Raw genomic sequence first — 13,067 nt, forward strand, 5'->3', positions numbered from 1 at the left:
CACACACACACACACACACACACACACACACACACACACACACACACACACACACAGGTTTTATCTGAGTGGAGGTGTACGTTTTTGCTGTGATTGTTTCTGTCAACCATCTGTGAAATATTTCAGCACCTTTTGGACAGATTACCATAAAACATGTTGCAGACCTTCTTGAGCCCCGACAGGATTAGCTGTCAAAATCATGATGATTGTGTAACTTTTCACCTGACACCACCGTCGGATCTTAATCGTTCCCCAACAAAGCTCTGCAACTTGTGGCTGAGGAGTTCCATCATGTCAAATTAGTCTGCTGATTAACTGATTGATTACCTCTTCAACAAGGAAATATGCCTGAGATGATCTCGTTCCATCTTCTTTAATTCACATAATCTTACTTGTCTTTTCTTTCCATTGTGGGATTTTGGTTTAGTGTTCTATATAAAAATATACTTTAACGTGATTTTATGGCATTTAGCTTTTGCATCCATGTGTATTCAGTTAAATATGACTTAATTTACATATTTAGACTTAAAATGTCAAAAAACAAGCATGATTTCAGTACACTAAAGTTTCCGAAGAAAAATGAGAGATTATTGACGAACTGATAATTGTGTTATTGGTATTTTCTTGTATGAAAAAGAGAAATCCAAAATCCTCAGGCTTGTGAATTTTGACTCTTTTATTATAACCAAATGTAATGAATAACAAAAGTTTCATGTTGCTGTCTGTTGCTAAAACATGTTAATCTGTTTACCAGTAAAGTCTTTCTAAACTTTTCTGGATAAACAAAGGAATGCGTTTCCTTTCCTTTTTTTCTTGCATTTTATTCACACATTTTATGCACACGCAAAAAAAAAAGATAACTTTCAAAATATTACTCCACTAATCTATAATGGAAAAATTAATCAAGTTCAGAAGTTAATTGGAGTTGTGTGCTTTGGTGCTTTGCAGTCTGAGCATCACTTACAGCTGACACACAAGCAGAGACACACTGAATCCCAACTCCCCCCCCTCTCTCCTCAAGGCTTTGATGTTCCTGCACCAGCATCCCAGCTTTAGATCAGCTCATTAACTATGCTCCTCCACAGAGTCACAGACTGACAGATGTTACCCTGTCCAGCATTATGCACCCAGCATGTCCTCTCAGACAGCTGTGCATGTGTGTGTGTGTGTGTGCGTGCGTGTGTTTGTGTGCGTGTGAATGTAATCTGCCAAAGTGGTCTCTCTTTCGAAAGAAATGACAACCAGCTCAGCCATTCACGATGAATACTTCTAATCTGTGTCATGTGCACCTCCCTCCCTCTGTCTTTCCAACAGGGACAGACGTGGTCGCCATCTCTCGATGACGAAGGGTCGACGAGAGACGACTTTTACGATGATGAGGACCTCTACTCGGGCTCCGGCTCCGGCTGTAAGTGTGTCTATTCATTGTATGCCAGGTTCTGACTCTCAGAAAGCCCGACAGCTGCTCGGATTCAATCTGCTGCTGACCCTGAACCCCCCCCCCACCTCCCCAACGACCTATCTTTGGATTACAGTGGCTTCATTTACCAGACTTGCTCGATGGAGACGGTTATAACGTAAGAAAATGCCTCTTTGGCTCAGCAGCCAAGTTTAGATGCAGATTTATTGAAAACACCTAAGACGCACACTTGCAAACAAACGCTAAGTCCGGCTCGGTTTCCCAAAGATCTTCTTCGCTCTAATCAGATTACAGTCCATGTAGATTAGACAATCACACGCACACAAGCAACTTGATGTGAGCGCAGGCCTTTTCGGTGCGCTCCTCGCGTGCATGTGTAGGCATTACCTGCTTAACGGAGATCACATTGGTGTAATTCAGGCTGATTTACTGATCTGGAACTTGAAGCTTGTGCAGGGCTCTCGTTATCAAGCATGACTCATTGAGGGCTGCCCTCCGTTCAGGCGCCGTGTTAGTGGCGAGCGCAAAATAAATTACAATTCAGAGCAGGAGAGTGTAGCCGAGGCACCCCCTGCGGTTCAAACAGCAGCCTGGCAAATTGCTTTATCTCAAGCCGTGATACGGAGTCGAATGTTTGCAAAGAAAGGTCTCATTTTTAACAGACAGATGTACAGTCTTCCTGGCTGCTGCTGCTTCAGAGCAAGGCTTTACGTGGCACCAATATGCTCAACAGAAGCCGAGTCCATTTCTCCGATATCCTCTCCAGCTCCTCTGACGGTATTCGTGTCTTTTGTGCCTGCAAATTTAATTTGCGTCTCTTTCAACCCAAGTAGCCACACTGCTATAACAGGATAAAAGGTGCCATAATAATATTATGAAACTTAAAAAGGAAATGAATCGCTCAGGCCTTCCCATCTCCACTTCTCTTGAAGATGCACTTTGTGTATGAAAGGTACCCTTTCTAAACACCTCCAAGGCAAACCAGAAAATGAAAGGCAGCACACTAAACCTGGGTCGCAGAGGAATGGACAGTTTGCTTTAGTTGCTGGTGAAACATCTGTTCTGCCACTTTCTGCTCTCCTCGTTCTATTTCACATGAATGTACAATCCTAATTTAACTTTTCACTCGGTTCCTGCCGCCTGACGGCAACATAAGGAGTCGCTGTCAGGCAGCTTTAATTGTTCCACTGATTTCGGTGCCAAGGCATCATTTAAATCCCTACGTTATAAAGGATTTAACAAAGTAAACACTGGATTCACTGACATTTAAAATGAGCAATCACACAGAGTTAGAGGAAACAGTCGACACAACTTCAACCATCAATCTCAATTTGCTAGATCCCAGGATGTTGGCACGAGGCGGTGTGGAAAGCTTGTTAATCAATTTATTACTTTATTATTTTAAGTTTCACAATTGTTGTGACAGATAATAAAGTTAATATGCTTTAAAATATTTGGTGAAATACATTTGTCGTTGAGCTGAAGTAGTTCTCTGGTTTTGCTCAGTGAACATTTACGTTAGTAAAACTTTGTATTTCACATCTGTGTTTGCAAGCATGAGAGCACTTGAACATCACTGCCGGAGAAATGTGATGCTTTTTACAAATATGTGGAAAAATGTGCACGTATCATCACACACACTCAGATCAGAATCATGTTTATTTGGCCATGTCAGGTCAAACAAGACAGGGAATTTGACTCGGTTATTTTCGCTCACTTTACAGTAACTAGGCAATAGACAAATGTTGTCGAGAAAATCTGAGACCGTGCAGCCCGGCTTGAGATTAAACTTCTGAAACATCATTCACAGAAATGTTTGTTTTCTTTACTTTGTTTTTTTTTTTTTTTTTTTATATATATCTTTTTATTGGTATTTTTGGGCAATTACAAAATGGTAAAAACACAGATATCAAAACCAACCCTATCAAGTACTGTATGCCATTTTTTAAACCCCAACCCACCCACAATTGCATGGCTGTACAAAATAATATATAGATGTGCAGAGAGGGAAAATATATATATATTGGGTAGTAATAGATAATAAAGTAGCAAGGACATTAGAAGCACAGATTGTAGCCAGACATGTGAACAGGGCTAGGTATGGCAGTCCAAGACATTCTGAGATGGGGGAGTGAGGCCCCATAGAGCTGGGACAGGCGGGCGCTGGATGCGCAGAAATCCCAGAATACTGATAAGGTTTCAGTCATCGCCTGTGAGATAACAGTCCTGTCCATACGGGGCAAGGCAATGACAAATATCCCGGCCAAATATACAAAAACAAAACAACAATAGCACTACAATAAAAACGTGTAAGATTGTGATAATAATTGCAAATTAAAAGGGGAACATAAAGAGATAGAGGGGAAAGAGAGGAATACTTTTTTTTTAATTGCTGAAATTTTGAAATAGTTATGCATATCGGGAACAAATGTAATGTGTTAACATGCAATCTATGTACATAAACTGATAGCTGTTCAATCTGCCTTTTTTTTCTAGTTCCTGAGATCGTAATGAGGCCGACGTCAGTGGGCGTGTCCTTCACTACGGAGGAGCCCCTCCTCCTGTCCACCACCCAGGCCACCAGCCCCGCCCCCTCGGCCTCACCTGCAGCCGAGCCCAGCCCCAGCCCCAGCCCCAGCCCCAGCCCCGAGGACACCAGCGTCACCCCGCTGCCCACGGAGGCCGACGGAGAGAGTGGATCCTTCTGGGAGAGAGGGAGAGAGAAGGAGCTGGAGAGAGGAGGAGAGAGGGAGCTGGAGAGGGAAAGAGAGAGACAGTTGGAAAGGGAGAGGGAGAGAGAGAGGGAGCGGGAGCGGGTCCGGGAATTGGAGAGGGAACGAGAGAGGGAGAGGGAGCGAGAACGCGAGAGGGAGAGGGAGAGAGAGCGGGAGAAGCAGAGAGAGCGGGAGCTTGAAAGAGAAAGAGAGCTGGAACGAATCCGGATCGCCGCCGCCGGACAGACCACAGCTGCACCCCGGTCCCCTGCTGCCGTCCCCGTGGCGACCACCAACCCTGCAGCCGGTCCTGAGGAGAGCGCACCGCCCTCGGCCGGTTCAGACGACCTCAGCACCACAGAAGAAGAGGAGGATGTCTACCTGTCACCTGAGCCCACATTGCCCGACGCCATTTTTGACACGGAGACCACCACAGAAGAAGACAGGTCCACCGTAGCTGAGGCCACGCCTGAGCCCACGACAGTCGCCCCCACCACGACAGACGCCCCCACCATCAGGAGCAAGGTCCCCTTCAGGCCCAGGTTGCCCGTGACGACAGCCTCTCAGGCAGCGCCGACAGAAAGGACGACCCGCCCACAGCAGCCCGCAACAACACAGGTGAAATAAATGTTTGAACGCAACGGTCTCTAAACGTCACACCTCTCGCCAGACCGGCAAATGAATCCTCCAACAGCTCCAAGTGTCTGATCAGTCTTGCAGCACCTGATCATCACATAGGCACGTCCTCCGAAGACATTTCTCAACCTTGATTTACACACGTGCCGTTTACATCGACACCAAATATGTGCCTTGAAAAAACAGCTAAACAGAGGCTTGGTTGTAGTGCGTATTTCACTGCAAAGCTTGGAATTTCATACTTCCCCTCAGTTACCCACAGAGATGAAGGGCTCTCATTCTCCCCACGCAGTCCTGCTTGTGTGTCTGCGGCAGGCTCGTGCACCCGGCCGTCGCACTTCATTTTACACGCTCTCTTCCATCCACTCGCTGCCCCTAATATAACGAGAGCTCGGCGGCGTCGGTAGCAGCGGCTTGACTCCAGTCCGGGAGTGTTTGCTCTCAGTTTCAGAACCGTTACACACCATGTGTGCAGAGAGACCAACGAGCCCCAGCAAAAATGATTGTGAAACCTCCCCAGTTTGTCAATATTGTGCACTGATTAAAGGAGACATGTGTTTCCTGATATTTTAATGATATCTTTGTAGCATATTTGGGTTTCTGAGGCATGCTAATCACTGGGAAATGGCTCATCATCAGAGGCTCTTGTTCAATCCAAATCTTGATTGCTTCTTCCCCTTAATTTAACTAAGTAATATTGTTTCCTGAATCTATCCAAACACAGCAAGTGAAAAGCTTTCCACAAAGTTGAAAAACATTCAAAACAAGAACTCTGCATGGGACATGAAGCCACCCTCTGTACAACTTCTGCATGGGGACTTTTTCCTCACTTAGACACTGCTCTTCAGTCTCTCAGCTCAGCGCTGACAGACGAGGACGTCACGCTGGGCCCGAGAGGAAATGATCACCAGTGATAAGGCCCTTCAAGGGGCTTTAGAGCAGCGACAGATCTCAAATATTATTCTGTTTCAGCAAATTCCACTTAAAAAGATCTAAATCCTGCAAAATGCAACCAACTGTTCTTCCCGCTGAATACTTTCAGACTGTGGTGATAATTTAAAGAATTCTATCATTAATGTTATTAAGTTTATGACTTTGTTTTGGTAACAAAAAACAAGCTTATATAGTTTTGAAATAAGAAAAAAAAAAGTCCTGACACAGCTGTACTTTCTTGTCTGGGTTTTTTTTTTTTTTGTATGATTTATTTATGAAACTTTGAGCATACAAATATACAATACACCACCTACACAGAGAGAAACTGATACATAGATGAATACCGTGGAACAGGGTACCAAAAAAGAGGCAGTTTAATCCCCAATTCCTACCCCCACCCTCCCGTACAAGTAAAAACGAAATGAACAAAACTAAGTACATGCATAAATGCAAAAAAAATAAAATCAAATAAATAAATAAATTAAAAAAAAAAAAAAAAAAAAAACACTGCTACTGGGGGTTTTAATACATGTTTGATGCACTAAAGGTGTGTGTGGGTGTGGGTGTGTGTGTTTAAAAAAGACAAACTGTGCTGTCCCTGGTCACATGTGACTTATCCTCTATGGTGCAGTAAACTCATCCGTGTCGGGCTTTGAGGACGAAGGAAAGCACAAATAAAATAAGAGTAAATCTCAGAATAATCTAAGTTCACAGACGATTTTAAGAACTCCTTATTGGCAAAGTCAATGTTGTGAGAGGGTTTGAAACCGGGCCTTCCTGACTGCCTCATTAGTACCGACATCTTAATTATTTACAGATCCAAGTCGTTTCTCTGATTAGTGCATCTCTGTTTGTTTGCAGCGGCGCTGCAGTCTAGCCTGGCTCATGCGGTCCCGCTCCACCACATTACAGTCGAGTTTCCAGAATTCATGAAGTGTGTTTATATGTGCTGGACAGTCGGTAACGCTCTGCCAGTCAGAACGTACAGAGGGTCATTGTTTGAAAGGCGAGCATGTGCCATGGAAAGTTCTCCGTGATGGTTTGGATGCGTTTCAGTCGGTGGAATTACAGGGAGAGAAAAAACTAAAAAACGTAAGCTTCCTGTAGGTCTTACATTTCTGTCTCTGCCTCAGGAGTCCAACAACGAGGTGGGAGCGGCAGGGCCGAGTGGAGATTTTGAGATCCATGAGGATCGCCGCAACGGTCTGGATCGAGGCCCGCCACCCGATCCCGATCTGGTGGGCAACACGGTGGACGCTGGGAGCTCTGCTGCACAGCTGCCGCAGAGGAACATCCTGGAGAGAAAAGAGGTCTTGATAGGTGAGAGCATGCTGGATCCTCTCGTCCCGGGCGCTCCCCGTCCTTCTGCCGTTCTGTTTTAATAAATCACTGTATTGTCAACATTTCAATCAAGAGAATTTGTCCCCCCCCCCGTTGCCTCCTGTTGTCTTTCCCCGCTTTCTAGGGGCTGCTAAGATAATCTTACATTACCCTGCAATCACATTGTGCAGTTTCATCAACATGGCGAGTGTGCTGCTTGGCCCAGTTTGACCCGCTGAGAACAAGCAATTCTCCTCCTGGGTTGTCCAACCCCTCCTTTCTCCTCTCTTTCCCCTCGTCCTTCTGCCTCTCCGCAAATCCAATTTCTTTTCAAGTGCTCGTTCTCATCCCAAAGAGCTGTTGTAGAGGATGAGGGAGCAGCCAACTCGCCTAATCTGACCGGCTCTCTGTCTCTCCTTCAGCTATTCTGATTGGTGGACTGCTGGCCGTGGTTTTCGCTGATTTCCTGGTCATCGGTAAAGAGCAGGAGGCAACAGATTTTTAGACTAGATTGTGTGGTAGACCCAAATCCCATGTCAGTGCCTTGCAGTGCTGTCCAGTCCTAGTTTATGTAAAGACCCTTTTCACACCGACTGATGTTGCCTCGATTGTCCTGTGTGTGCGAGGTACGGGCGAAGAGTGAAAGACTGGGGGCGACGGGCCTCCAGCCAGCAACCCAAGCCATCACACACTCAAATTGATATCTATTCATGAGGGATGTGAAACCACAGATGCTGCTGTCACTTGGCTGATTCTGCAAGTCCAGGGTGCAGTTGTAAATCACGCCCCGACACTTTGATAGCCCACCTTTTTTGTTTTGCTCAGCGAGAGCAAGCAAAGGTGAGCATCGGCTTACCAAGGACACCTTTTTATCTGCAAAACCGCTGTGAAAAGGGCTACTACGTTCCCTTCCCCTCACTCCATGTTGTTTTGAATGTTTAACTAAAAACACAGAACAGCAACAGATACATTCATGAATAAAGGTCTAAAAAAAAACACCTGTATATAAGCCGCATCCGCTCTATTTAAAAAAAAGATATGCAAGCCGCAGATATTTATGTTGTTAGATTAGATATTTACTACATGTACAGAAGCATTTTGAACTGTAAATGATGTACATGTTTGTACCTAAATAGATCCTTTCCTAACAGTGTCTTTTAAAACGGCAGCAACTTTGCTGATTAAAACGGGACAGAACCAAGAGAAAATAACCAGTATTTATTTATCTATTTATCTGTTTGAAATCTGCTTCTACCTACTTCTATCTGCTAAAGAAGAAGTAGCGTATTCTTCTTTGCATTTATTTTGTCTTAGTTTTGAATAGACATGACAGTCAGAATAGCTGCACTTTTGTATAAGCTGCACGGTTGAAAACCTATGAAAAAAGTAGCGGCTTATAGTCCAGAAAATACGGTATATATGAGTTCACATTCCTTTGGCGTCAGCTATTACACAAACAGGGTTTGATGGTTCAGGAATCATCTATGAGACAGGTGCAGACAAACACCTGGAAGAGTTACGTAATGCTTTAAAGAAATTCCCCTGACGCAACATCTCCACCTGAACGCTCTTTTGTAAGGACTGGGCGAGGACATAATCTAAAAATACAAAGCAAATATAGGATTATAATCACCAACAGCACTTAGTATTATTAAAAGATTTAGAAAATCTGGAAAAATGACACAACAGACAAGGTTAAATATGAAAATATAGCTACAACTACTTTGTTAACCCCACGTTAATTAACAACAAACTCATTAAAATGTACTGAGATCTGACGAATCTAAGTTGACATCTGTAGTTGTGAGCTCACTTAGATCAGTGAGGATGTTCAGACACGGGCCTGCCTGCAGCCCAGACCTGCTGCTGACCTGAAAACAGTGGGGGCGTGATGGGATGATAAATATGACAAAGGAGGCTTCAAACTGCCGAGCAGCTGGAGTCCAGCATCAAGTCGGGACGGCATAGCGTGCCACTCGCTCTCCTCAGCGTTTACTACACACCGGTGTGTGTCTTTTATTTTGTAACATCTTGTTGACATCAGAAACTTTTTTTCTTTTTCTGATGTTGCTCCAAAATGTCATGAACTTCATGATTCCATGGAAATCAAACGTACTGGTCTATTTCCCCCCCCAAGATTATATTTATAAATTTTTTTTAAAGCCGAACGGGCTGAAGAATTCTTTGAAGTGACTTTTGTAGTTGGAGTACCCCCAAAGAGTAATGGGATAAGCAACGTCAAGGCGCCACACACACACTGAACGGCAGCCGGGTCGTCTTTAATCACTCTGGAAAGCAACAGTTGGTTTCGGCTTTGCTATCGGTGCCAATTAACTTTAATAAGGGAGTTTCTGACCATTTTAATAACCGCGGACTAATTTCTCGCAGGCGAGTTCATAATTGATGTGAGCGAAGAGAGGCAGGAAAAAAAATAATCTGCAGCTGATCAGTAACACCGGCATTGAGCTAAATTACTATGTAGAGCTGCCGGGCTGCAATTTAGCACAACGCTGTTGGCATGCCGGATGTACGCCGGCCCATTCAGGCTCATCAGTCCCCACTTAGCAGCAAGGTGACGGTGCTAGTGTGTTAGATCTGCTGTGCTTTCAGAGTAGCAGTGATTTACAGCTGTGTGTATCTAGAGTCGTAGGACGCAACAGTGGCCCCACAGCAGGTTTTAGTGCTTGTTTGTGTGTTTCAGCGTCTTAATTCACAACACGTATGAACTTACTGATCAGCCCTTTTCTGTCTCGCTCCAGCGGTGATCGTGGGAGGCGTGGTGGGCGCCTTGTTCGCCGCCTTCCTGGTGATGCTGCTGGTGTACAGGATGAAGAAGAAGGACGAAGGCAGCTACACCCTGGAGGAACCCAAACAGGCCACCGTCACCTACCAGAAACCAGACAAGCAAGAGGAGTTTTACGCATAACATCTGTCCACCAGAGAGACGCGTCGCACGCAAGGAGAGGAACCAGGGAAGAGCGAGAGAAGAGAGAAAGATACTCTATAAGCCCTTATCTCCTCCTTCTCTACTTCCTTCTTTTCTTCCTCCCTCAGCCCCCCTCCCCATCTGCTCACCTCTCTTCATCCCTCTCCCCTCTCGTCTCCATAACAGATGAGAGCGCCTTTCTCTCTGGGAACTTACTTTTCAATAAAAACAGAAAAAAGAGGACAAAAAAAGAAAAGAAAAAAATCGAAATATATTCAGAAAAAAATAACACGTACACACGAGATGTTTTTAAAGTAAATGTTGTTATTACTATGCTACAGATTCTCTTGTTCTGTATGTAATGATATGATTATTTTGTAAGAAAAACGAAACATTCTCTTTAACCTGTGCTTTCCAACAAACGACAAAAAGTTCCTCTTCTGTCTTCTGCTTTCACGGAGCAAATGAAAAGGCTGAAAAGAGAGGAGAGGATGGGGGCGGAGCGAGATAACGGACGCACAAAAAAAAACAAAAAAAAAACACAGCGTTGAGCTTTCAAACCCCCCAATACCCCTAATAAAACCCCTCCGAGCATCTGGTTGGCTGCTCAGAGCCCGGGGTCAAAGGTGAGAGGAAAGGTCTCTTTTGTGCCTTCCGTGTCCCTGGTGCTGAAAGAGACACTTACGCACCAACATTCGGCCACATAAACACAAGTTTATACTCGCACGCATTAGGAACTGCTTGAAGGTGGCTCCGACCTCTCGCTCTGCTTGGCCAACCAGAAAATGGTACTCAATCCTCGCTGTGTTTCGCAATTTCGAGGAGCCGCTGTGGAAATACCAACTCGTATCGTTGAGGTTTGCTCGCAGCGAGCTGGCAGCCCCTCTGCTCCTTTAAGCTGTACAAAGACTAGTTATTGATAGTAATAATAATCAATAATATATCAATGTTTTTGGGCTGGATGGTGAGTAATAATAAACCGTAATAATAATAATGATGATAATAATGCTTCAACGGGAGGATATGTATTTAGCAGTTTAAAAAAAAAAGTTTATATGTAAATATCAGCGTATCCTTTCTGGTGACACTAACCATCTGCATGATCATGAAGAGTTTTTAATCCATCACATCCGTCATCACCGTAGACGAGCTGTGCTCTTGTCATGTGGATGCACACACTCTTACACACAGCTGCAGACATGAAGCTTTCTGTGCATTTCAACACGACACACAGACTTTAAATCCAAGTTGCATCACGTCATATGAACACATATCAAACTCATCTTCGTCATTGTCGTCGTGACGTCCATAACTTGATGGTTGGAGCGCGATCAGGCTGGTTTCACTGTTACTGACTAGTTTCTCACTCAGTTGCCCGGTGGTTTAGAGGAAGAGAGAGAAGAAGAAAAAAAGAGAAAAAAGCACAACTACATGTCCAGTCGGTCATCATGTCATTTGTTATAACCCCCCCACCCCCCTCACACACCCGTCACAGCCAATTTGCATGCCTTGCGTTCTTGTTTCTTCTTCTACCATCAATTGGCTTTCTGTTTGGAGATAGGAAGGGCCTCTGAGAGGCTTGAGGAGCTTTAAAAATAAAACAACAAACAAGAAATGCAGGACGTTGCTCCCACATGCACTAAACTGAGTTAAAAACCATAACATTTGTTGCTAAAGCTTTTGGTTACGTGGGAAAAGTGATCCATGAGGTGAACTTTCCCCTCTTGTGGGACCATCTTCTGGGGGGGGGGAGGGCTGTGCTTCTATCTGAGAGATTGTAATAATAACAACCAATACCAGTGCGGCTGGGTCAGTAGCTTCTCTTATACTCAGTACTGTAGACCAAACATGCATGGGAGTCAGAACTATAGTCATCTGGGTGCGTGTTGGATGCCTGCGTGTACTTCTGTCTGCGCGTGGGGGGGTGTTTTGGAAGGAGAGCCGGGCCGTCTGGTGGTCGAGTGTGTTTACCTACTCCAGCAGTTCTCACGCTCGTCCACAGACAGGTAACACACCTCCTCCGCTCCCGAGTGTTAAATCGCCTGCCACCCCACCTCATCAGTGTGAGAGTGTGTGTGTGTCTACACTTCATCTAAACCTGCCACCTCTGTGTGTTTGTGTGTGTGGGTGTGTGTGTGTGTGTGGGTGTGTGTATGAGTCCTTCACTTTGGTATTTCACAGCAGACTCTTGTGTACACTAAACTAGCCTGTCCAAGTGTGTACATGTGTGTTTGCGTGTGTTTTGTCTGTTCACTGCTGAATGTGGGACACCTTGTCCCTCACAGTGGCTATCGCACACACTGACTGTGTCTTCTCACTGTCTGTCTGTCTGGCTTGTCTACCTGTCTGTCTGCAGCAGGACAGATGGACACACGAGACGCCATTTTTCTCACAGGCAGGAATGATCTTAACACGTACTGTCTTTTCTAAAGTGACTGTCAAAGTTGTGCGTTTGTACCCATCTATGCCTGCGTAGCCAAATAAGACGAGCGTGTGTGAGGAAGAGGGTAAATTTGTATGCGTGTGTGAGTCCGGGTGTGCATGTGCGAGTGTTAGTTCGTGAAGCCCGGTGGGGGCTACACTTCTCTATGTTTGCTGTTCCCATTCCTGTTTTTATACATTTGCATTTTTTTAAGGCTGAGTTTCTGTCATTGGCTGAGTGAGCGAAAGGAGGCGGATCCTCCACGCCACCGCCCTGTCACTAATCTGCCACTCTGTTCCAAATAAAAAAAACCTGATTGGGTAAACCAGTCCTCTCGTTGTTTTTTCAAGTGTCTGTATTGTGCTGGGTCTTGACGGTAAATGTATGGCACATTCAGCTTCAAACAGACGCCATGTGATTCATGCTGGGCTTAATTACTGTTACAACACATTTGATAAATCTGCAGCCAGTAATCTTTAGATCAGGTACAATAACACCTGCATCACCAAGTTAATGTTAAGAGGCTCTAAAGTGCTTTCTAAGTTTCTCATGCATCATTCATAAATTTCTAAATGTGTTTGTTATTGAAAAAAGCCAGAGATTGTTTAATTTACAGGTTTAAGCTTTAAAATGGAAGATTAAAAAAAGTAACAGATGGAGATAAAATGAGCTCATTGACATGTTTGGTCAAATTAT

At 44.5% G+C, this 13,067-nt stretch overlaps 1 protein-coding gene across 1 annotated transcript in view; it reads left to right on the forward strand.

Moving 5' to 3' along the window:
• The window catches only part of sdc3 (syndecan 3), a 40,379-nt gene extending 27,679 nt beyond the window's left edge, over positions 1–12,700 (forward strand). Inside the window, exons 2-5 of the mRNA XM_061742601.1 lie at positions 1,315–1,408; positions 3,917–4,752; positions 6,837–7,023; positions 9,783–12,700. Of these exons, the coding sequence (XP_061598585.1) occupies positions 1,315–1,408; positions 3,917–4,752; positions 6,837–7,023; positions 9,783–9,949 (1,284 nt within the window). The 3' untranslated portion in view covers positions 9,950–12,700. The remainder of the gene's footprint in view (positions 1–1,314; positions 1,409–3,916; positions 4,753–6,836; positions 7,024–9,782) is intronic.
• Positions 12,701–13,067: the final 367 nt, after the last annotated feature.

Source organism: Cololabis saira, chromosome 15 (assembly GCF_033807715.1).
Source record: "Cololabis saira isolate AMF1-May2022 chromosome 15, fColSai1.1, whole genome shotgun sequence".
NCBI classification, from domain to species: Eukaryota; Metazoa; Chordata; class Actinopteri; order Beloniformes; family Belonidae; genus Cololabis; species Cololabis saira.